General features: G+C 35.1%; 1 protein-coding gene across 1 annotated transcript in view; it reads left to right on the top strand.

Moving 5' to 3' along the window:
• Positions 1-27,746, top strand: part of LOC140152580 (EF-hand calcium-binding domain-containing protein 11-like) — a 78,942-nt gene that overhangs the window by 24,029 nt on the left and 27,167 nt on the right. The window contains exon 6 of the mRNA XM_072174971.1: positions 1,155-1,287. Within this exon, the coding sequence (XP_072031072.1) occupies positions 1,155-1,239 (85 nt within the window). The 3' untranslated portion in view covers positions 1,240-1,287. The remainder of the gene's footprint in view (positions 1-1,154; positions 1,288-27,746) is intronic.

The following is a 27,746-nucleotide window of genomic DNA, read 5'->3' as shown; positions in this document are numbered from 1 at the left end:
AAAATTGAAATGAAATGAAACATAGTTGAGTGCCATTTGAGTACTCAATGTAACCCAACAGTTTTGCCGTATACAAATGATATAAGTGTGATGGATCCAAATCTAAATGATTAAACTTGCCACTGCTCTTGTGCATTATTGTCATGCTTTTCTACAATAGTAAACTTTCAAACAGTGTATTACTTGGTGAGAGAGAAATTGGTCAAGTCAATATTCTTAGATATTTATTCATAATGCACAAGTACTGCTGACAATCATTAAAGGCCTGTCGCCTGATAGACATCCTCATAATTTACCTCATTGTTGATGAGAATTTGGTATCATATAACAGATCCTATTTTTCTTATTACCATCCTAAAATTTGATGTTCCAAGTCAATGTAATTCCGAAGAAATCATGAAAAAAATGTTTGATTTGTGGTTACCACGCTAGGGCCTTTCCTACACTATTAGTGCTTTGTGGGAATAGGTCCAAGAATTTCATTTCAATGAAATCGTACAGGCACAAAAAATCCCTTCTTACTAGATGCAGTTGGTAACAGCTTATTGATACTCCTTTATGATTACATACGGCGATATTCCTGTAACCTTTACACGTTCTATAACATGTAAGTGAACTATACTGTGCACAAAAAGTATCCGTACACTGAAAACAAAAGCAATACCGTACAGAAAATGAACCTAAATTACCAAATAAAATAATCAATATAGAGGGTAATTTTATTCTGCATATTTTGATACCTTTTTCGGCATATTTATTCCTTAGTTATACCAATTTGAATGGAACAGGAGAGCATTTCATAAGTGGCAAATTTGGGGTATTTCTTCCTTCAGGACAATTCCTATTAGCTTTTGTAACGGCTTGATGCAGCATGACAGATCAACGCTCTCTCGCTGTGTTCGTAATTAGTGTGTTTTGCAAGAAAAGTGTATGTAAACTTTCATTCAAATTGAAAATAAAATCTTACCATGCTGAATTAAGTATCAAAATATGCAGTACAAAGTAACTGCTCCATCTATTGATAACTTTATTTGGTAATTTAGGTTTAGTGTCATTGAGTTCACTGTTCAATAGTGAGTTTTCTGTATATATAAATACTTGAAAGTATTTATATCCCAGCATGCTTACATTACATTACTTTTGTTGCTTTTCAGTGAGATTGACCGAGATGGTGATGGACGAGTTAGTTACCGTGACTTTGAATACATGATGAAATACAGCACGGAGGATGCCTTGTAAATACACTCATAGAGGAATTGGCTAATAACTTTGCAGCACCTATTCAAGGTATGATTTATGGGTCTAGTGAGTTCTTGGCATTTTACAGGGTATCCATGCTTATATATACTACAGGTTCCAAAGCTATCCTTTTTTTACCCAAAATAGTGGTAATAGCTCCTTTACAGGACCCGATTATGGTAAAAGTGACCATAAATTTCCACCATGTTGGGGGAACTTGTGAAGAAAGAAAAATGTTCATACCTTTACGGGATAGTCACCAGGATAGTTAGGCAAATGAGTGGTTTTAATACCCTGACTGAGATTACTTCAAGATACACAGTGAATTCCAATACTTTCAGTCACAACTTAAGAATTTGAAGCTAGTTCTATTTGATTTGGTAGTCCATCCCTTTTTTTGTATAGTTTTATGTTGCTTTGTTTTGTCTCTATTATGGGCCTTGGTACCTGACCATATTCCAAGAACACTTCATACTCGAATGTTAAGTCAGAGGATGAATTGCACAATTTCCATCTTGTAACAAAATATTCCACTCTTATTCTGCGCTAGTTCCCTGAGAGTCACTCAACTGTGCATTAAGCATGCTAAGTGGTATTCTCTAACAATGATATTTAAGTGAATTTCAAGTCTCATCCTTACTTACGGTATAAAAGTGATGGCAATTAAATTCCTTTGTTACTTTTTCAGGCAAATGAAATCCTTGTTAAGGGTGATTTTCCCAAAGGATATTCACCTGCATGTGTAAAATGTTAATATGTGAGCTCACAGGGCACCTTTCATTGGCTTGTGAAACAGAATGATATTCCTATTTTAATTTAAGTCATTTGACTTTTTCAAAATCTGTACCAATCTCAATCAGAAAATCCATTCTTATTTTCCTGAGTTTTGAATTAGCACACAGCTTTATATTTCAATTTTCAATTTACAAATCATTGTGTATCACAGACCTGTGCAATTTGTCCTCTGCAATAACCGTAACTCTATTTGTTACTTTTCTTGTATTTCATTGTCTATGTGCACATTAAATGTTTCATGATTTTTGGTCAAACTACCCTTATAATGATCAATGTTTTCAAGGAAATTATGCCAAGATTTTTTGTTACTTTATGGTAGTGTATAGTTCTGTCCTCCCTTATCCACAACAAGTACTGGCCACAATAAGTGCAGATGTTAAATTACTTTTCGTAACTTGTTACATAGACCCGGTCCACACAAGTGTGTTTTGTCGGTTACAATCATGTCATAATCGTATTATGAAATTGGTATTGTGTGCCCGTTCAATGCCGTCGGCATACTACAATTGTGTCATCTTTCGCAAATGATGAAACTTTCCATCATTGGGCACATGATCGTGTCGTAATAGCCAATGAAATTTACCCCTGTATACGCATTTGTCATTATATTTTCAACAACTCTTCCTATACCTTTGTACAGGTGCCAACCGTTGTTAATCCGTGATGAATCCACAGTCCAATAGCGTACACGCGAACGCAAGGTTACGCATACGTGTTACGCATGAGCGCGTAAAATTCGTCATGCCTGGAACGTATGCGTAAACATGAACTCTATTATGTTGGCGGTAGCAGCTAAATATTACCGCTTTATTCTTTAGTTTTATTGCCGATATCAACAGAGAAATACCGCGATCTTTTTGTAAGGTTGAGTGGCAATGACAAATGGACATTCCGAATGAAAGAATCATGTGAATTAGAAGCTAAACCACTCAGACGACGAGGACGCATCGTTATTAATCGGTGATGAACAACGGTGAAACATGATTGAATCCCTAAATGATTATGACACGATGATGAGGTGCTGACGGTATGAATGCTCTCATCATTCATTTATCATAATTGTGTCATAATCAGGTAATTATGACATGAAGAAAAAATATACTAGTGTGGACTGGGTCTTAGCCAAGATTTTAGTGGAATTTTATAGTGTAAGAGGTAAGTATCATATTTTGCTAAGTTTGTTATGACAATATGGTCTTAAACTTCATTGTAACTTGGAAGATGAACATCGGTGAGATTTAATATTTCTGTGAAGAAGTCTACATCAGATGACTATGCTTTTAGTACTACAGCTAGTGGCATCTTCAGAGCAAGAAAATAAAGATAACCTGGTATGTTATGTTATGCCAAACCCATCATGATGTCACTCTAACACCATACATTAATGATCAGGGACTTGCAGCTTAGAAGTGCATAACTTAGGAATTCATAACACCACCAGTTTTAGCAATTTTACAAAAAATGGGTCAATAGAAAGAAAAGTATTGCAAAAACAGTTTTATGTCTTCTTTTTATGATATTTAGTAAATATAATATTATACAGTGCCCCGGCCCCATGCCCTACCCCTCATATTTCTGCCTGCCTTGCCTTACCTTGCCTTCTCTCCTCCTCTATACCTGTCTGCAGGGCATAATATAACCGGTATCGCATCACATTTTGCAACACAATCTAGCCAAATTGCTATACAATCACAAAAACATATGTCATTGGTATACATAATTATTGCTATACAAATAAAACTTCGTCACAATTTTGCTATACAAAATTCTGACACAAATTGATATACAATACACAAATTGCGATAGCCAAATTGCTATACAATCACAAAAACATAAGACATTGGTATACATAATTATTGCTATACAAATAAAACTTTGTCACAATTTTGCTATGCAAAATTCTGACACTAAATTATGCCCTGCCTGTCTGCCTGATGTTCCTGTAGTGGCTGTCATCCCTATGTTGTGTTGTTGGTCTTTTCATCTAGTAAGCAGACAGCCTGGTGGCCTAGGGACAGTGAAGGCAATCTGGTAGGCTTGGAGAGGGAGATGGTGGTTCTTCAAAATATGTCATTTAAATTTGTGTTAATTCCTAATGGGTGAGCTACATTATTCAAAATGAAATGAAGTTACGGTACTATGTTACACATGTAAAGGGGCATAAAATATAACACTGTGTGGTAGTTGGGGTGTGAAGTTACTACTTTCCTGCGTTTGTGCAATTACATGCACATGGGGAAGTAGGCAAGATACTGTACGCAATTGACCTATGCGCTGTCAGGATTATTTAATGAATACTTAATGAGGTATAATAACTTGGTATGTAATATAGAAAGATTCTGTCAGGTGTGGATGCTAACCTGTTACAGGCAGACTGTTACACAAGACAGGATCAGCATCTGTCAAGTTAGACAATTGATAAGGCATTCAACTATTGTGCGAGAGGTTGCGGGTTCGAACCCTGATTCAATCACGCTGATGCCAGTACCGGTATGTGATTGGTTGTGGTGTTGGGGTGTGTGTGCTTTCAAGATTTATTACTTAAACAGATGCTGTAGCTGAGCTTTGAATGCATTTGAGTCGGATATAGTTATGGTATCTTCTGGTAGTGAGTTCCACTCTGTAAGAGACCGTGGTATGAAGGAATATTTGTAGCAGTCCTTGGATGGTTGAGGTTGAATAAATGACTTTCTGTGATTTATTATTTCCACAGGTTTCCAAATGGTAAATTTATTTGTGCATATTCAACTCTTTTGAAGGGAAAATGTAAGTCATGAGTAAAATGCTTATTTTTTCAAGGTAAAAGCCATATTGTAACATTTCTATAAAAAATTGATTTGTATTTTTTTTTCCATAAAATGTTAGCTTTTACTGTCAGATATGTCCCTACTGAGGTAAAGCAAAGAAAATTGGAATTTACTACCAGCGTCAATGCGTGTTACTCTGTTGGTTGTGTTACGGTACGAACCTTTGATGCATGTGTATAACCACCCGCACGCCGTGTATGTACTGTGTTATGAACATCGCATACGTGTGTGCCCAATATTTCCATCGTCTTAATAAAGCCAGTTTATTCCAAATCGCAGATTTTGACGAAACTACAGCTAAAGTCTTGATTTTTGCAAAGTATCTTAGTAAGTATATTACAATTAAAAACCAGAAAATATTGAGGCGTCCACTGCAAATGTTACAATATGGCTTTAAAAAGAATATCGGCAACATATGAGTTGAAAAGGGATCTCAAGTGAGTTGGAAAGTGATGGTGGTGATTTAGGTTAATAAATTGGCTATTCATCTCTTCCAAAGGCAAAATAATAATGTTTTAAAAACCAGGGTTCCTCATATGTATGCATACATTTTCCATTTTCAGAAGTGAGCCCTCTTTTCTTGGAATAATATTCTGTTATTGATTTTTGAATTCAGACGACATGTGTAGTGTGCCCTCTAGCTGGAACTTGAATGTATTTGAGCACTTAATAGTGAGCCCTCTTGTGAGGGTGAAGATATCTTGAACTTGCAAAAGTGATGGCTCATTTAATTTTAACAAAATTCTTGATGCTATCCACAGCTACAAACTAGTTCTGTTTACTGGTGGTCAAAAATGGGGAGTATGCATGCCACTGAGGACAGTTACATGTATTTTGCCCTGCTTCTTACAGTGATATAGCATGCATTCCCAAATAATCATGCTTTGATTTTGAACAGGAAAACAACCCTTTTCCCCTCACATTTCATTAGCTATAGAGGCTTAAAGTTTAGAGAATGCTTTTTCCATTTTTGGAAATGGATCTTGCTTTTTGTTCAAAAAATTACTTTAATTACAATGGTGCATAAAAAAAGTAGAAAATGCTACATTAAGTTTTGAACATGCTTGTGCGATGACAATAGCACCTCTTGTTTAGAAGTGTATTAGTTTAATTATCTTGTCCAAAAGAATTGCAAAGCCACCAAAAGTGAATATTGAGAACACTAAGATATATTGAAAGGCATACTAATTAAGTACAGAATGGTAAAATAGAGCTGCTATAAATACTTAAATATACGCCTCAATTTTATTCAAAATACGCAAAAATATGTGATTTCCCGCCAAAAAGGTCAAATCTAAAAACAACAACAATATGTTTCTTCTTTTTGTGTGGTTTTTAATTTATTTTTGTAGATTTTGAGAGTCCCAGGACTCAGAGCCAAGTGCCGCAATCATGGGGGGGGGGGGGGCATCCATATCAAAATCTGTGAAAAACAACCCAAAATATAATTGAAAATTGCTAAAAGCTTTATTTAGATTTTCCCTCAAGAGCTAAAATACACAATTTGGGCAAATAATGCAATTGCATATTTGTAACAGCTCTATGGTAAGACTTGTGTCAGCCACATCTACTGCATGATCTTTATTAGAATCCTTGAGTGCCAAACCATTAGAACTGCTTTATTTAGAAGCTACTTCTTGTTAGGCAAAGTATTAGAAATATGTGATTTTGATGATGTGATTTGCATCATGGTTTCACATCAGAATCTGCTCAAGTAGTAAAAGAGGTAATTTATAAATCAAGATTTTAATTTTTGTGCAAAAGCAGAAACATTTTTGTTTTTACAATTTATTTTTCCTCATCTTGAACGGTTAGAAAAACATTAAGCTGTAATTGGATCCCACTTAAAGCATTTGCAGTTAACCATCAGGGTAAATATTAATTCAGTATCAGATGATTTGCATTCACAAGTACTCCAAACACAATTAATAAATAACCCAAGGGGAGAAATTTAGTAATTAAATGTATAAATGGTAATCACACTGAGGTATCATATTCTGCCTGCACTGAGGCATTGCTAACAGACTGTCAATTTGGAAGTTTGTAGGATTCTCTCTTTGAATTTTTTTCTGTAAATAGGCTAAAAATGGAAAAAATGGTCGCATATCTTCAAACAATCAATCAGGGATTGCCATCCCTATTTTTAAAACTATTGAACCAATTCTAGGTATTTTTATATCCATTTTATTTTGCTTTTAATATAGATTTCGGGTATTTGCATACAAATTGAAGAAGAAATGTTGGACTGTCAGTTGCCCTCTTCATTACCCATATTGGATTAGCAAGTGTGCATGTGGATGTTGTCATTACCATAAGCCGCTGGCAACTATTAGGCTGCATATTAAAATGTATTGCAAATGTTACTACATTCGTAGTTCTTAATAATCATAGATAAACTTTGTATAAAATGTTATTTTGTAGCAGCATTCTTTTCACAAATTATGTGGAACATTTATTTTCTGTATTCTTTTTGGCAAATTTGGGCTCTTTGTAGTTGTTGGAATGTGCAAAAATGTTTCAAAAAATCTTCAAAAAATGTTAATGTATATATCGATGTGTCTTTGTATGCGACAGAAATGAGTCACTTGTTATTGAAATGATTTTGAATTTATTATAGTGATTTGCTAAATTGGAAAGTCCCTAAAAACAATGAACATACTCTTGTGATAAGACCGAAAGCAATAAGGATAATAATGTAATACTTTAGTCAATGATGAAGGAATCTGTCTGCTACACACTTACAGATACACACAATTCAATGGAGCTTCACATATTTTAGCACTGCTGTTTTCTTCCTTGTCATTTTTTCATATGTGAAAAAACCTTATATTATGAGAATTTAATTGACTTCACCTTTAAAGGTGGGTGGTCAGATTTTGTCATATTCTGTTTTTTATCTTACATTGAAACCTACCATTAAAAAGGTTTGAGTTGTATTGTTACAGCGATTTTGATATGGCCAGCAAAATGTGTATAACAATAGGATAGCACATACTTCCAGTGGTATTTATAACTTTTTACCATGTTTATGATCACAAAATATGAAGTTTCATCTGATTCCAAAATCTCAGTTTTGATAATAAAAAATGGGGGATGATGCTGTCAATCTGGTCACACACTTTTAAGCTATTCCTTCAAATTTCCAATATTTTTACACTGGTTGTGCCACTAAGATATGATCAAAAGGATTGTTCAAATACTTTGCATTTCATTGTTTTGTAAATAGTCATATTAGGAACCATAAATCGAACATCGGTGGTCAAAATGTAATTGTCATACACGAAATGGGCAAGTGTGTTGAATGGGGGATGTTTATGCTCCACAGTCCACAACTTTTCATTATTTTGAGCTATTTTTGCTTAATTACATCACAAATTCCTGCTTCTATGTTGATTTGTTAAAACAAAACCAGTGGGAAAATGATAGCTTAATTTGAACTACTTTTTTTTTGCTAATTTTCATGATGGGCTAAAATGTCTTTGCATTTTGACCAGTTTGTCAGTAACATTGAATTTCTGGATTGTGAAATTAAGTCTTTGTGAAAATGCTGCTCATTGTTTATTCACGAAATAGAGTACTTGGGAATTTCAGCAGAGTTACAGTATACCATATCTAGTGGAAAGGAATCTTAAAAACTTACATTATTGCCTGTCACAGGACCTCATAAAAGAAAGAAAGAAACTGGTATAAAAATTTAATTTGCAGATCTATTTGAGACACCATGCAGAGTTTGGAGAAATTGAAATGCCAAAGGTAATAATGTTGTTTTCCATCAGAGAGATTTTGAGAATGTATCCTTAAAAGCTTTGATTTTGTGGATAGAATCAATATTGCATTACTTTTAGACCTAAATTAATTGAGACTAGAAAGGACTAAGTGAATGAAATGAAGCATTGAACTTGAAATGTGTGAAGTAATACTTTAAAGATGATCATTATGGCTTGCTGGTTTGCCAGTGAATATCTTGTATTTATTGCAATACTTCATAGGATGATTGTGACCCACCACATCGATACACAGCAGTCGCAGGGAATCCACATTTATAGATCATGTATGAAAAAAATAATCAAGAATTTGCAATATATTTGTCACGTAAAATCAATATTGTACATCCGACATCAATGTGTAAAATGTCATTAACGCAAAAAGCTTGGTTAGAAATCCATTTCAAAGACTGCTGGCTGCCTTGCTTTGATGTGATAGGTCACAATTATATGTGTATCTTGTTTGTTTTAAGTGGAATTTCAATCAAGTCATAATTTTGATGATTTCTTGCTGTTAATTTTCACTTTCTCAAGAGGTGAGGGATGATGCTAATATTTCCATTTTCACTTTAAGACATAAATACTTAAGTGGCAAAATGATTTGAATTTAAATCCAGACTTTTGCTTATTTAGAAACATCCACTATGAGCTGGCATTTATGTAATCCAACTATTAATGACAACATCATTATTACCTTTGGCATTTCAATTTCACAAACTGCATGGTGTTTCAAATAGAACTGCAAATTACATTTTTATACCTTTCTTTCTTTTTAAGGTCCTGTGACAGGCAATTGCAAGTTTGTAAGATTCCTTACCACTAAGTATGGTATACTGTACATGTAACATTACAATGTACTTAAATTCCCAAGTACGATTAAGCAGTGAGCAGCATTTTTTACTGGAACTTCAATTTAATTTCACAAATCCAGAAACTCAATGTTACTGCTATGCTCATCAATTGGACAATATTGTTATGATCTTGTCAATGTAGAAAAGATTTATTTAGACAATTTTAGGATTTCATGGAAAGGTAGGGGTGACAGAAGAGAAATCTATGGAGAGGCTGGGGTGCGCTGTGACATGATAAAACTGCAGCATGCGACATCCGTACCCACAGGCCCCCAGTCAGTTGGTATCTCTAGCCTAAGGATGGTGTCAGCATTTAATTGGTGCAACCCAGAATCATCCCCAGCTCCTCGGGCTGTATAATATTAAAACTCGGGTATATATGTCAAGCAGAATTTAGGTGCATGTGTGATGCAGTTGGAAAAAGAGAAAAAAGGCAAGCTCAGACCAATTTTGGTGAAATATTGGTATGTAATAGATTTTTTTAAAGTCATCAGAAAAGTATTTGAGGGTATAACATATTTGGTAATTGTATATGTGTGAGTGACGATCTGGAAAGAAAATAAGGTTGTATTTTGCCCCAAAAGTCACATGTTGATGTCAGTGGTAAAGTTGCAAAGTGACACTCATTTTGCATTGTAGGAAAAATGGATTCAATCAATTAATTTTAATTTTCATAATAAAATTGAGAATGAGTTCTTAATGAAGATCTGGCAAATTGGAAGATAGCATTATCTATTTTCTTGAAAATTTCAAAAATGTGGTGAAAATGTATAATTTTATGGCATAGTTAACTGTCACCTACATATTTTTGGTGTGTACAATACCTTCATTATATAGCACAATCATGACTGCAGAAAAGTGTTTTCAACATGGTCCTGTAAGGCCTATGTGCGCACCAAAAAGTTTCACAAAAATGCAAAACAAAATGTTTCAAATGAATATTTACTACATGTGTACTAATACGTTTCAATCTTGATGTACACAGTATGTATGTAAATATATGGCCAGCTGACATCATTGATATATATGCACAAAACAGGTTCTGTAATTGGCTAAAGTATAGTATAATATAAATACGTCATGTAATATCATGATGTTCATTAGCATATCTGCCACTGCCAGTTTGTTGTGGGATATGAGTGCCTCGCATCAGAAAAAATTGAATCCCATTTCAAAACTTGGTTTTGACTGTTTTTTACTTCTGTGAACATGCCAAGTTTGACAGAAATACTCCCGTTTTGCATCATCAAGCTTTAATTGGATGTAATTCAGTCTTGCCCTATCAGGCACAGTTTTAATTCCCCCGACAGGCAATTTGTCGCGGCATGGAGGGAGTCAATAATATATGTAAAAAATACGATTTTTCGTTAATTTTAAACATGAAATGGAAAATGCGCCCACTTTTTGTTTATGACATGCGACCACATGTGTCTAACCAGTACCATAAATAAGCTATACATTGCATTTCCATGTCAAAAGAGGCCAGTCCGAAAAGAGAAATCCAAAATTATTATTATCAGTCCTCAATGAGAGACGAAACCTTTCAGTTTCTTCATATTCTAAAAAAATGGCTGTATTTCTCTAATTCATCAACCATTTTTAAGCAACTTCAGAAACTATTACAGATTTTGTAGGTCCTCGTGTGATCTCTGAAAGTCACCTTTAAATTTTAATGAATCATTTCTATCATTACATGTTGATGGGTTATGGGCTAGAAATACCACTTACAAATAGATCTTGTTCAGTTCTTGGTGTGGAAATTGAAATGTTGTGGATGTGATATGAGGCTTGTGCAATCAGGCTCTAAAGCTGCCCTTTAGGTGTAATGTGTATTATTTTGCTTTCAGTATGAGAAAATAAGTAACTTTTTCATATTTTATAGCAGGTGTTGTGTTTGATTGTATGGTGCACAAAATCACAAAGATATCTTGTGGGTTACTGTTCAAAGCTTTAAATTATTCCATTAGGAAATAAGATAATGGATGTGAAATATCTTGAGGCAGCTCTGAAAGTTATAATAAGTCAGCAATGATAATGTTGGCAGGGAGGGCCACAGTACCTTTTTTTCTTCAACATGTTCAATCTAGCGAATGTATTTGATGCATGTGGCGGCGGTGTGCGGCATTACCAACCTGGAATACAATCTTGATATATGTCAGTGTACTCGTGACTATTATGATGGTGGTAAAACAGGCATTTTGCCTTGGATCAATAGTGGGTTATAAACGAGCCATGATTGCATCTTGCTGAGCTGGTAGACATTTGATGTACGTGAAGGTGATGCTGGAGCCATTATCTTCCCTGCAAAATTGTGCTACCTTCTATAAGAGTGGTGCTGACTGCTGAATATAGAACCAAAAGCCTCGCAGTCATAAAGTTAAGGCCCATGCATCGCCTTCACTACATTAGAAGCAAAATGTTATAAGACCTGTCAGTGTATCCCCTTCACTACATAGGAAGAAAAGACATAAAGGCCTGTGCATCCCCTTCACTACATTAGAAGCAAAATGTTATAAGACCTGTCAGTGTATCCCCTTCACTACATAGGAAGAAAAGACATAAAGGCCTGTGCATCCCCTTCACTACATTAGAAGCAAAATGTTATAAGACCTGTCAGTGTATCCCTTCACTACATAGGAAGAAAAAAGACATAAAGGCCTGTGCATCCCCTTCACTACATTAGAAGCAAAATGTTATAAGGGCTGTGCATTCTCATCCCTACATTAGAAGCAAAAAAATATAAGGCTTTAGAAGCAAAATGTTATAAAGGCCCATGCATCCCCTTTACTACTTAAGAAGCAAAAAGTTATATGCTCTGTGCATCCTTTCACTACATTAGAAGCAAAAAGATAAGGCCTGTGCATCCCCATCACTATATTAGAAGCAAAAAGATATAAGGCTTGTGCATCCCCTTTAGTACTTTAGAAGCAAAAAGTTATAGGGCTTGCCTTGTGTGTCCCCTTCACTACATTAGAAGCAAAACGTTATAAAGGCTCATGCATCGCATCCACTACATTATAAGCAAAATGTTATAAGGGCTGTGTATTCCCATCCCTACATTAAAAGCAAAAAAATATAAAGCCTGTGCATCCCCTTCACGGCATTAGAAGCAAAATGTTATAAGGGCTGTGCATCCCCTTCTCTACTACATTTGAAGCAAAATAAGATCTGTGTATCCCCCTCACTACATTAGAAGCAAAAAGATATAAGGCCTGTGCATCCCCTTTACTACTTTAGAATAAAAAAGTGTTATGTCCTGTGCACCCCTTCACTACATTAGAAGCAAAAAGATCAGGCCTGTGCATCCCCATCACTATATTAGAAGCAAAAAGGTACCAGGCCTGTGCATCCCATTTACCAATTTAGAAGCAAAAAGATATAAGGCTTGTGCATCCCATTCACTGCTTTAGAAGCCAAAAGATAAGGCCTGTGTGTCACCTTCACTACATTAGAAGCAAAAAGATATCAGGCTTGTGCATCCCCTTCACTACTTCAGAAGCAAAAAGTTATACGGCCTGTGCATCCCCTTCACACTACAGTAGCAGCAAAAAGTTATCATAAGGCCTGTGCATCCCCTTCGCTACATTAGAAGTAAAATGTTATAAAGGATTGTACACCTCCTTCACTACATTAGATGTAAAAAAATATGTTCCATGTTAGAAAAAATAGTGGGTCAAATGGTGGATCATTGACCTCTGACCTTAAGATGCACTAATTCTCTTTTTGATGATGTTTTATCCATTCCTCTAGGGTTATTGTTTGCTCGATGTGGTTTTCAATGGGATGCCTATACATCAACCATCTGCCATGTTTCCCTTAAAGAAAAAAACTGATTAAGTTACAGATAGGGTGTCTTGTTATTGTCAGGTCTACATCATACCTCAGGGCTGAAAGTTTGGCAACACTGTGTACATACATGGTGAGCATATTGCCCTCGTGGCGCAATGTTCTACCATCAGAGACGGTGTTGAGCAGGCACACTGTGGTTTATTAATTCCAAGTAATATGAGATTTCCCTCTGCAAAGAATTGGTGGATTTGGAAATGTGTTTCCTCAAATGTGGAAATATCTTGAGAAATGTCATGTTAATTAATATAGACTTGTCTACGGATCTAGTTTCTTTTTCTTGTGTAGTTTGAGATTAAAATATCGTAAATGAAAAATTTGCTCTTATGGTTTTGTTTGTGTAACAAATCAACCATGCTCCATATAAGCACGGTGAGGATTAAACTGCCTCAACTTGTGTAATCAGAAATCTTTTCCCTTCAGCAAAGATTCTTTGATAAGAAGATGCCTCTGTTTTTAAATATTGAACTATTTTAAAATTTAAATACTCCTGCAGAATACTGCACAGGAATGAGCATATGCAAAGGGGGTCTGTTGGCAGAGGTTGTTTAAATGTAAGCCCAGAATACATTGCAGCCACTGACAGCATGTTTGAGAAACGCATGGTTATTTTCAGAAAATATCATGCTGGGCTCCTGCTGTGCATGGTCAAGGTTGTTATACAACAAGATAAGCTATGCGTCTGCATGCATGCATGTGCAAGAAAACTTTGCTGGTTCCACCTTCTTTTCCCAAGCATTTAAAATATCTAAAATTGTTTTAAAAACACACGACTTTTTAACTTTCTTGGTAGCAATGTATCCACAAACATTACCCGCACTCCAATTATCAATTCAAAACATAAAAGTCGCGATGAATATTCCATCAAAACTACTGGTTCTTATTTTGTACATAAATTTGAATGTGAAATGGTGTTGAAATGGCTCCTTTATCACATTGCACATAATATCATACTGCATGCTGGGATTACATTGAATCAACCTCTGGTCTGTTGGGGTGTTTTCTAAAATATATAGCACATAGCTTTTTGAGGGTAGTAGTAGGGTGAATATTGATGAGAGTCTGAAGTTGTAATTCAGCTTTTGAAAGCTTGTGGCTCTGCTTCATGACAATGATTCCTTTCACTTATCATTAAGTCACCTTTTCCATGTTGTGATAGTCCTGTTTGTGCTATGCATTGTAGTTTATTTGTTGATGACCCAGTCCATTGACCATTCATGGAAGACATTTTGCAACACAATATCCTAAACATATTAGACTCATCAACCTAGGTAATATTTACTCTTAATAACATAAATTAGATTCCTACAAGAGCCAGTCAGTCCCCCAGTGTTAATATCTTCAATATAAATTATGGTGAGAAGGGCTATTCTATTTGAAGTCCACATTCCTCATGTGGAAGATTTAGCTAGTACAGAGGGAGTACAGGGTTCCAATAGAATAGACAATGGTGTAACTTCCGTTTGAAATACTAATGTTGTGGCAGGTAGAGGCAAATCCATATACATGGGGAGTACTTAACTATTTCCAATTCCATTTGAAAAACACACCCCCTGGAACATACTCCCTCTGTGGAAGACTTTTCTTAAAAATTCCACAAGAGGTATGTAGATTTAAATGGAATAGCCCAATGATGTCTCCAATTGAGAGAGTGATGGAGTGTGCACAGGATGCTGTGATGATGTCAAGCTGCTGAGTAACTAACACAGATTGTATCTGGCATAGATGTAGATGATATGTAGAGCTAGCATGAATGGAATCTGGCTAGTAATAGGAGGAATCTATTTTAAGCCACTTTGGTATTTTGTTAGACGGGGTCATTCTCTCACCTTCTCTCTCATTCGATGTCTTTCCTTTCTTTCTCTTTGTCTTGAAGTGCTTCTGGTGTGAGAGTGGTGTCAACTATCAGAGGCAATGTGAGTGTACAGGGTGGCTCAAAATGATTAGTACCTGTGCATACCAAAGCATTTTCAATATTACATGTACCGTATTTGACCTAATTAGCGCCCCTCCCCTAATTAGTGCTCCCTGTGCACTTTTTTGACTGGCTCCTGTTTACTGACCCTTGCACTTTGAATTGTATTAGTTTCAAAATTATTTTCAAAACTATATCACAGGAAACCCAACTTGACATTGAGATTCAATGGTTGTGACATGTTTACAGTTTTTTTTAACTGATATTGAGAACATTGCTTTCTATGAAAATGTCAATTTTGACTTTTTTAACTTGTTAGTTTTGAGAACTAAGTTGGGCCATACCCTCAACATGGACTCTCTTTAAACCATCCCAGCTATGCTACTGAGTGCATAATAAGCGTACCTTGTAATGAAAAGTGCCCGGGGTGTTAAGTAAGTCAAATACAGTTGCAAAACATCAAATTTCAATGTCTATTTTCCATTTGGCTTCCTCAAGACAGTAAAGTTAGTACTTTGTCGCAGTCACTTCACGCATGTACAGATGTACCGCCTTTGAACGCATGTGTAAATACACCAGTTTGTGGAGTCAACACACACAATTTAATACTACGCCCAGTCGCCCACTGGACCATGCACTGAGGTCGCTGGCTGGAAGAAGCCAAATGGACTTTAAGTTTGCAATTGGAAGTTTACAGCAAATATGGATCCTGTGCAAATTAAGGAGACAATTATGTTATCTTTATCATTTCAATGGCCAAATGACGCTTCAAAATACCCTGAAATTATCACACTGATGGATGGATACTTATCATTCTGGGACACCTTGTACAATGTAGTAATGTTTTAAAAGCCTGGTGGGGTTTCAGATACCTATTTAAGGTGCTTTAAGTAGCTTTATTTACTGTGCTGTAGAAAAGAAAAGCAAATGTTTGATAACAAATGAGAAAGAAAAGAGGAAGTACTGGAAAGTAAATTACCAAATGATGTGTAATATCCTAGTGAGAGTGGAATAAATGTAAAGTACTTTGATAGCTGTTCTAAAGATGCTGTATAAATGGATACATTTGTTATGAAATATTAAAATCACTGAAAAACACTACAATCTGAAATGAATACTGAAATGAGTGACACTGTAATAGTTGCTGTAATTAACACTGAAACACCACTGAAAGTGTGATTTAGTGAGTTTCAGTGTGATTAGTGAATGACCTTGCACAATAATCACACTGAAACTCACTAATCACGCTGAAATGATCACATTTTCAGTGGTGTTTCAGTGTTAATTTCAGTGATCATTACAGTGTTACTCATTTCAGTTTTCATTTCAGATTTCCAGTGATTTTATGTTATAGTAACTTGTTGAATTAATTAAATAATGAAACCTTAAACATTACTTAAAATGGGTAATAAGCAGAGACGATATTATCTTTCCCTTTAAAAATGTGAAATTGATGTGGGTATCATTTATTTTTTATTGGTATAATGGTGCCTGCCTGTGATCTGCTACTGGCATGCCCATTTTTCTGTACGGTGCTATTCATGGAGTTCATATTTTGTCCTTCTGGAATTCTTTAGAATATTTTTTAGAGTATTTTTGCTGAACCATGAAATGGTATCAGCCTATATTAGTCTATGTCCCTTACCTACTTACTTACCAACCATTTGGTCTAAAATGGACATATCTTTAAATGCCACGAAGGTATGAACCCCCAAGTGGTGTCAAATGAAAGAGAAAGAAGTAAAGAATATGATAAAATTATTTCCTAACGTCAGAGGTCATCCAAGGGGTCACAGGGGTCAAAAAAGGTCATTTTAACCAAAAATGCTCCCAATTAAGCTGAAATCTATATGCAATGATCCTTATGACATTCTAAACATGTTTAAAATATTTTAATATTCATTTAAGGTCATTAAGGGGTCATAAAGGGGTCAAAGGTCAAGTTTCCAAAAATGCTCCAATTGAGCTGATATTGAAATGCAATGATCTTTAAGACATTCTAAACATGTTTAAAATATTTTAAAATTCATTTAAGGTCATTAAGGGGTCATAAAGGGGTCAAAGGTCAAGTTTTCAAAATGCTCCAATTGAGCTGAAATTTAAATGCAATGATCCTTATGACATTCTAAACATGTTTAAAATAATTTAATATTCATTTAAGGTCATTAAGGGGTCATAAAGGGGTGATATATATACAGGTACCACAAGCCCCATGGTTCAGCTATGGTGCTGTAACCGCTCTAGTTTTGCGTAAAAGCTCTTTATATGAACATTGTAAGGTCTGGACAAAATATCTCTCTTGGAAAGTTATGATAAATTTCCCAAATTTTTCCTTCCATTTCCTATAGACAAAACAAAAATTTATTTACGGAAACAAAAATTAATGTGCAAGTGCTAACATATCGTGGGATTATGCTTCTTGGATACCAATTTCTTTTCTTGTCCTAACCATCGATAGGTAACCTGTTTCATTTCCTTAAAGTCAAGAAGAAACTTACAAAATAGAAATATTGCTTAAATAGCTCATGTAACTAATAATATTAATGTCAAAGTTATTGCTGTTATAACTAGGCCTGGCATTTTCGGGTAATTTTGTACCCGGTACCCCCGCAATTTTCGGGCGGGTAACCGGCACCAAATTGCAACAACAAAAAAAAAAAAATGCCAGCCTTAGTTATAACCCAGTTGTTTGGCTGCATTTCCCATCAACTCACTGGATGTTGATCTAGGCTAATAGATAGTAAATCTGTATCAAACATTCATGGGAACCATTTTGTTTGTACATTCTGTTTTTGTCTCTTTGAGCTTCTTTAGTCATAGCTCAAACCTGTGCCACAAATTATATTGAAGCCTGTAGCTCCGATACAATTTCCTGTACACCCATTTTGTTTTAGCCTTAAAACATACGCAGGAACATAGGTAACCGATATTTCATATTTTTAAAAGTCAACTAAACATGCAAAAATGGAAATATAGCTTAAATAGCTTGCATGACTAATAATATTAATGTCAAAGTTATTATTGTTATAACCCAGTTGTTCGGTATTGCTTGCCGTTCCCATCAGCTCACTGACTGTTGCGGTTGACACCGATCTACGCTAATACTAATAGATAGTAAATCTGTATCAAACATTCATGGGAACCATTGCATATTTTTGTCACTTAGATTTCCTCTAGCCTTGGCACAAATTAAATGGAAGCATGGAGCTCCCATTGGAACTATCAAGTTATGTTGCAAACACTCCTGACCAGAAGACTGCCTTGTTTCCAATTGAAAGTTCCAAACTTAGTATCTTTTAGAAAATAGAAATCATAACCTTCTTTTTCTTAGAAAAAGGACTTGGGCAGGGTAGTTAAATTCTGCATATTCGCTGTCGTAGTCCGGCGTCACTTCCTGCCGAGGTCACAACTACTTCCGTAGTGATGGATCAAGCGGTTGCATGACAACGCTATCTACGCTGTACACATCAATGTTCTGCTGTTTGAAAATCAAGTTTTACCCATTTCTTATGGGTGTCACTGCCTAGTAAGCTTTTGCAAGGTGTTTTCCTTCTGAAATCATGAGTTTTCAGGTCTTAAATATGACTGGTAATTTAAATATTTGATATATAAATTCCATGCATTGATATTGCCATTGCGGTTCTCATGAAAGCGTGATCCAGTCGCTATGGTAACGCCCTGGGGTCACCAAAATGACGTCATGTCTACGATAGCGAATTGGTGCTGTATATATGGGGAATGTATTCACAATCATGTATTTCCAAAATATAATCCAACATTAGACCACATTTATGATACCTGGGGTTGATTTCACAAGGATTGTAACATATCATCTCATAATCAACACTGATGTGAGAAATTAGCCTTTGAGGACCAAATAGTGTACTGTCTGCATTTTGTTTTAGCAAAGACCCCCAACTGAACATTAATTGACATTGCACAGCATTTAGCAGCCTTTGAGGACCAAATGGTGTACTGTCTGCATTTTGTTTTAGCAAAGACCCCCAACTGAACATTAATTGACATTGCACAGCATTTAGCAGCCTTTGAGGACCAAATGGTGTACTGTCTGCATTTTGTTTTAGCAAAGACCCCCAACTGAACATTAATTGACATTGCACAGCATTTAGCAGCCTTTGAGGACCAAATGGTGTACTGTCTGCATTTTGTTTTAGCAAAGACCCCCAACTGAACATTAATTGGCATTGCACAGCATTTAGCAGCCATTGAGGACCAAATGGTGTACTGTCTGCATTTTGTTTTAGCAAAGACCCCAACTGAACATTAATTGACATTGCACAGCATTTAGCAGCCTTTGAGGACCAAATGGTGTACTGTACGCCTGCATTTTGTTTTAGCAAAGACCCCCAACTGAACATTAATTGACATTGCACAGCATTTAGCAGCCATTGAGGACCAAATGGTGTACTGTCTGCATTTTGTTTTAGCAAAGACCCCAACTGAACATTAATTGACATTGCACAGCATTTAGCAGCCTTTGAGGACCAAATGGTGTACGTCTGCATTTTGTTTTAGCAAAGACCCCAACTTAACATTAATTGGCATTGCACAGCATTTAGCATTACAAAGGTTTGTATGGCAAAACCATCCAAATGCAATTTTGAGAACACATAAAAAATCATCAAAAAAATATCACTGATATAAGGGGGTTTTCAACAAAAGCAGTTTTTGGCGGGATGCTCATCCAACCAAAGCATCCCGCCAAAAACTGCTTTTGTTGCAAACCCCATATATCAGTACTTTCTTTGATGATTTTTTGATGTTTTCTCAAAATTCATCAAGTGGATGTAAGGGGTTTTGCAACAAAGCTCTTCATATACTCAGCTCCCTCCATGAGTGGGGTGTTAGGTTCTCACAGTCATAACTTCACCCAAGTTATAATTAAGGTTTGCACGCAGTGTTCGGATATAAATAAATGGATCATAAATTCCTCTGTATTAAGGGATCTAAAATGAGCGTTTATTGCGTTTCGACAGTATTTTTTGTGGGACATGAGAGCACCTCAGACCTATAGAATTGCATTCTGAATACTGAAGCACGTCTTTCTGATATCAAATAATTTTCATTTTTTTAAATCACAATATAATACAAATTTTATGACAAATTATAAAAATTTGATATTTTTCAAATTTTTGATATATAACAGTCCTCGGTAAATTATATAAATCTAATGATATATTCTTAAAGTGTATGTAGCAGGGAGGAAAAGCCGACGGTCAATTGAAAATTTTGACCTTTCATATTGAAGATATGGATTTTTCCCAAAAGACCTTATTTTTGTTTGGTGTTTTGGGGAAAAAAATCCATATGTTCAATACGAAAGGTCAAAATTTTTAATTGATCGTCGGCTTTTTATCCCACCTACATACACTTTAAGTATAAATCATCAGATTTATCATACTTCAAGTACTGTTAAATATCAAAATATCAATTTTAATGATTTGCCATAAAATGTGTATTAAATTGCAATTTCAAAAATCAAAATTATTTGATATCAGAATGACATTCTTCGTATTCAGAATGCAATTCGATATGTCTGATGTGCTCTAATGTCCCAAAATAAATACTGTCCAAACGCTCATACCCCAGCCCTTAAGTGAAAGAAAAACATATAGTCAATCCAAATCATGAAATTGCTGCATTTGGTTCAAATGTTAAAACATTTTTATTTTTACAAATACAATCACATAATCATCAAGTACAAAAAGTTGTTCTAAGAACATCTCATCAACTCCTCAAACTGACTACATACAGTTGTATTTACCAATCGGGTTGTATTCCAAAACAGACACATTGTGCATGAAAAATTGTGTTACACCTTTCTAAGCTTATCAAAATTCTCTTGTATATTTGTGCGATACACTAGTATCATAACAACAAGTTTATACATAAATAAATTAATGTGTAATTTAAGCATCTGATTTATATACTCTCTGACATCAGAATAAGTTAACACAGTTACACCTTACTCTACAACATATAAAATAAGTTATATATTGATATATTCTATGATATATCATCTAAAATACAAAAAATTGCACTTCACAGCAAACATAGAAATCATATCATCCTCCGAATCAAATTTAATGGCATTTTAAGAATGAGTTACCTAGATGTATGATGGTGTCCTGGAGCTAGAACTGATACGCAATGGAAATTCTTGAGTGTGATGTTGCAGATAAATATATTTGGTTATGTATACTGTAGATGGCAAGTGCTGTTTTAAGTACCATTATTTACAACATTGAGTGGAGTAGTTGGGTAGAAATGATGGCGTTTTTATTTCCATTTTGTTCACATAGGTGTCATGCCACAAATTCTTTGTTTGTGCATCCTGTTTAGTTTGCAAACAATGTTTGGTATTTGAATTCAGCTTATATCTGTACACATCTGATTTGATAATACTGCATGTTTCAAGATGTGCATACTTTTTGCGATCACTTCTATCAACAGTTGCACCTATCAGTGCTGTACCCCTAACACAAGTTACATTTATCGCAGGCCCGTACGCAGGATTGTGAAAAAGTGGATTTTTTTCCAGGACTCTGAGTAGGGGGGGTGGTGGGGGATTTTGTGAAAAGTGGACTAATTTGAACCTTTTTTGACCAAAAAAGCAAAAAAAAACCTAATAATACTATTTTTGCAAATCTGGGAGGTATGACCGCCCCACCCCTGCGTACGGGCCTGATTTATCGCATCACTATTAAAAATTTGCCAAAATAATGTGTGGGTCTGTCTCAAATGACAGTGAGTTTGTCCTGTGAAGAAAATGTTTACATGTTATGCAAAATAAATGAAGATGTATTCAGAGATTTCATGTTCACATAATTTCCATCTGCAAGATCAGCATCAGTGATGAGATGAATCAAAGAGTGCATTGAACCATATTACATCAGTATGTCCTGGATATTCCTGATGGCACTGCATATTGATGTTCTGCATATATACGATGGACAACAGCTACACAGCCACACATACGTTAGAGGTTCTGCTACTTAGAGACATCCTGTGCCATTGTCATCTTGACCATAAGAACACTCATGGCCTGGACTGTCTTTGCATTCCTGATATCTATAAGATCCACAACTTAAAAGTTGATAGTTCCCGTTACTTATTTTTAAAGAAATCAAAAAAATATTTCACAAAATGTAAGAAGGTATGTGTAGCCTTATTTGTACACATCTGGACCAATTTATAGCATCATGCACCATTGTGTTCAGTCACAATGGTTCATTATGGAAAAAAGAGGTTGCACCTGAGTCCATAGGAGTCGCTTTCAAAACAAACACATGAATAGGCCTGGCCTACTGTATTGTTTGAGAGTTACCTCCTATTGACTCAGATGCAACTTTTAAAACAGCCTCTTTTTTTACATAATGAATCATTGTGACTGAACGCAATGATGCGTGATGCTATAAGTTGGTCCATATGTGTACAACAAATAAGGCTACACAATCACATACCTTCTTATATTTTGTGAAATATTTTTTCGATCTGTTTTAAAAAGCGTTAGATGGTCCTTCTAAATTGTGTGTCCTATCACAATATGTGACAGTTGTCATGCACAAGCTGTATTAGGTAGTCTTGCAAATACATACCATCATATTGATTGCTTTTATACAGAATACATCGCAATATTTCCCATTGCCAATGTGACTTATGTCAAAAACATTAATTGCAAATGAGTGCTCCCAAGTGATGTGCAGGCCAAAAGAAAATAAACCTTTTCATAAGAATCATTCATTTGAAAAATATGCGAAATAAGCACTACCACAGAAAGTATTTTTGAATTAAAGTAATCAGTCATAGCCAATTGACCTACATTTTGATGAGTTTGACTGTAAGATATCCCATCAAATAGAGCACATTTGTGTTAAAAGATGTATTACATGAGTACTGTGACCAGGTGAATAAAAAACCAGAGTATCACGACAATGTCTCCTAATGAGTACAGTGCAGATTGATCCAATTCCTATACAGTATAAATTTAGAAAAAAACCACAGCATTTTTCATCAGATTTGCTGACTGAATGACCCGGAGCTTAGGTGGATCAAGTGATGGTCACTAATAGCCTTGCCTAATCAAATAAAGAGGAATATGCACCGCTATTGCTAGTGTTTCCTGTGGGCAGACTGTAATCAATCTATGTGAGGATTCTCACTCGCTTCTATCTTAGAACTTGATTTCATTGGGCTATTCCAGTTGAATTCCACACATACCTTATGGAAGACATTACTTTTATCTTCAACACAGGGAGTGAGAATTTCAAATGGGGTTACCTGACCTGAATGGGTGCCTCCACCCCTTGTGTGGGAGAGTAAGGTCATTTCTTCCATAGGGGGAGTATGGATTTCAACTGGAATAGCCCATTCAAGAGATGTTTGTTAGTTTTTGTCGGGAAAGCAAAGTGGACTCAAACTGTTAAATGGAACTCAAGTATTGATATAGACAGTTTTAAAAGTCCAAATTAATTCAAGTTTCACTGTGGTAGAAAAGTAGATCAATGCAATCAGAGTGCAATATTACCTCAAAACACACAACAAATACTGGGTGTGTTTGCACTCATTTGGTTTCTGTGGAGAAATTGGATATACATGAAAATGGAAATTTTGAATTGTTTTGGTAAAACTTTTTTTGGTTATTTTTTAAAATTTTTATTTTGGAACTGATTGTAAAAAAATTGTGTTGTCTGAAAGTAATTCAACACAAATGGGAAGAGCATGGATTAAGCAATCAGGGATAATACCATTGTCTAATTTTACAGAAATCATAATATAACACACTATAAAAATGTCCCTTTAAGGGATACTACAAAATATTACACAACTTCCAGAGTAAGCACATAGATATCTATTAAAAACATGAATAAAGACAGCAGAGAGAAAATTCAACAATCATCCAAAAGTAAAGTCTCAGACTTTCAGACCAGTATTCACAAAGGTGTGCTAACTTAAAGAGGAAGCCCCGCCACAGCAGTTCTTCTGGATGAACCAAACCTGCCTGGTTATCAAAATAATCAGTGACAAGGTAATCTCTGAATTTGACAGGTGCTAATTGATACAATAACATTGAAGCATCAATTAGCTTCTGTCAAATTCAGAGATAACCTCGTCACTGATTAATTTCATAACCAGGAAGGTTTGGTTCACCCCAGAAGAACTGCTCTGGCGGGGTTTCCTCTTTAATCCTAGACTTGGGAGGATCAGATTAGTAAGTTTAGATCTACTTTCATGCTTCTTGATATTTCTCTCAGTTTTTGATATCATAAAGGAGGCAGATTTTTCCATCTTTAAATAACAGCTGTAGTCAGTATGATGTTGGTATTAAGTGCCCATGTCTGTAAAGACACTAATAGATCAAGCATAGCAAGAACTGTTGGAAGATAAATGTTCTCAATTTAGATATATGACTTGTCTTCACATGCATTACAAATGTAAGAGAAGTGATGCACACAAAATGTGTGCATGAACTTCATCAGTGAGTCAACAACAAGCACAAGCTTAAGAAATACCAAGAATTTGCACATGCTGTTATCCACGTAAACATACTGATGATCACGTGAAAGAAAACACTCTGAAATTTTGCCAGGCCATCCGCCCATCTGGGATGAGCAAGCTGGAATAAGTAACCCAAGTATCAAGGTCATTAAGCTATTACAGTCTTCAAGGAAGGCTGGTCCTCAGTTTCATCTGGTAGTAACTTGCTGGCACTACATTACACATACATATTTTTTATTGTTAGGTGCATTTTCTTTGTCCAAAGTTATATTTAATTATGAAGTCTTATCAAACCATTTGGCAATATATTAGTTCAGAAATACAGTTTAGTAAGTTGCAAAAAATACAATTACAGGTCTGGAAAATGTCTAATCCAAGAAGCTCATTCCAGGGAAATTTGGGGATTTCCAAAGAAATTTTGGAATTTAAAGGAAAATATTGCCTTCCCATATAAGAAATACATTAGAAATTACAAAAAAATATTGCTTGCTTTGGAGTAAGTAAGATTTGGCTTATCTCCCAGGAAATTTGAATTAATGTCCTGATGCACCTACTCATGTATCAAAAACAATCACACATAATCAAACTATTTGCTTTACCTTTCCTAATTTGTTCTTGTTACATTTTTTAGTTTTTAAAAATACAAATATACAGAAGCGCAAAATGGTGCTTACAAAAGTTATTTAACTCAACTTGACATTCTTAACAGGACTACATGTATCTGCACACTCGGCATGTACAGCAGCAGATTCAACATGATCTTAGGTTGGTCTAGCTGCTACTTGCTTGGAGGGAAACCACTTGCATTTAGATGCAATCCAAATGTTAGCCATGCATTAAAGGCTAATTGCATGAACTGTATTACACCTAAATGTGTGCGTGCAGCTGGTGGAAAGCATGACAAGCACACAAGGTAGTGCTGTAGGAGGAAAATGAGGGGATTTGTCTTGGAACACGTAAACAATGAGGAAATCTCAGTACAAATCCGTTAATGGTGTAAATGTGCCCATATGACCGCATGCTTTCAAGGGCTAATTGCATCATAGACAGTATGTTGAAAAATGAAACTGGTTTGGATGAATTTTGAAACCTTTATTTCTGATGGGTTTGATTTGAACATTGCTTGTAATAATAAAAGAGTATGTCATTTTTTAATACAGGAAGTCTATGGGGTACTCATTGATACAAATGGTGAGACAGCTAGGATTTACTTTTAACACTATTTAACAAGTCATTGTTATTTGAGGATTCTGCTAGATAAGGCGACAAAAAAAACACTTACCTTTTTACAGACCTGATCAACCCAGAATTTGCATTTTGAGAGAACTGTTTTCCAATAATTTGGCTAACATCAGCCATTTTTGGCCAAAATTGATTGATTTTGAATATTTGAAAAAAAATCAGACATTTCAAAATATATTTTTTTTAAATATCAAATTTCTGCCAGATTTTCCAAGCTTTTAGTGATATTTTAGGGTCAGCGTAGCCTCCAGAAAAAAAATTGAAAAAACAACTAACCGACCAACCCTACATGGAAAAGCCCATCCGCCTGTGAAACAGAGTTTTTTCTGTCGCCTAAGGTAACATTGATATACATACTTTTTAACATTCCATAAGTAAAACAGAATGTTACAAGCATGAATATTGGCACTTCGCTAATTGCTGATCATAAGTGCCTCACTACTGAGGACATTTTATATACTATACATGTATATTATTTCATGACAAAAATCTATTTTTATTATACCATATTTCATTGGTTGGCACTTTAAGGTATAGAATATTTTAACAGGATACACATGCATATAAAGTAGACACACACACATAACAGTGTTGAAACATAGAAGCTATGCAGCTAGTGGGAGCTTATGCTACCGCTGTGCTACAAATATATATACACAAAATTCAATTAAACCAAATATCCTATTACTCGGTCCAGAGTATGTTACATAAGTAAGTACAAAACTTATTTCAGGCTCGGAAATGAATGCACCTTGATCATTTATGGCATTTTTTTAATATCACAGATTTTTTTATAGATTCTATGTGATGGATAAGAATTGAGGACCTTGTCTTGGAAACTGGCATAAATCTGAAATTGTTTTATTTTAAGTCAAGCACGTGTATCTCAATTCACATTTTAGCACCATATAAAATTTGATACAGAACAAAGTTACAGACACGTGCTAATTTATATTTTGTTTCGCTTTTGGATTTGGTCTTCTAAATCTGAATAAATACATTTTAAATGTACACATATTTCTGTGCTCATGGGAAGTATGGATTGTATTCAAATACAGTATTTAGATGTAAAGAAATCCTGCTTTTGAATTTTATAATATTGTTTTAGTACTTTATCGGGGAGCATAACAATTTACTCAAAGAAAAATATGGTCAAAACATGGTCAAACTGCACCATTATGTTAGAAAGGAGCCTTCATACAGAACTGAATACAACTCATGACATAAAAGAGATAAATTTATGACATATAAAATAAGCTCAAAACTAGTATTTTCCATATTGGAAAATATCACATCTTTAATATCTTATGCTGTTTAATTGATACAAACTAATGTTACATGCGCGGGTCATTCAATAAGTTCTGCCTCATCTCTTATAACTTTAGTGTTTTTTCTGTATGTCTCCTTCAATTGAAACTATCTGCTGAAGTGACCAAATGGTATTTTAAGTACCTTTAATTTGGTCTACTTATATGTCTTCTTTGTACAGATTGTTCCCATTTCAAATGTGCTGAATTCTGATTTAATTTTGCTACCATGAATGAAAAAAGATATTAAAACATAATTTTCGCACAAGCTAGATAAGACCCATGGTTATAATCATGGAAAATATGAAAGGTAGATAAGACCTGTGGTTATAATCATGGAAAATATGAAAGGGCTACTTATAAACAAGATTTCAGTCGCAGTCCAATAAAACAGTACTTGCTGTGGACATTTTAAAATCTAGCAGACTTCTTTTTCAATACTGCTAATGTTGTTGTGACAA

This window comes from Amphiura filiformis, chromosome 5 (genome assembly GCF_039555335.1).
Source record: "Amphiura filiformis chromosome 5, Afil_fr2py, whole genome shotgun sequence".
In the NCBI taxonomy this organism is placed as follows: Eukaryota; Metazoa; Echinodermata; class Ophiuroidea; order Amphilepidida; family Amphiuridae; genus Amphiura; species Amphiura filiformis.
The sequence above is the reverse complement of the archived record's forward strand: the minus strand, read 5'-3'. Positions and strand labels throughout refer to the sequence as shown.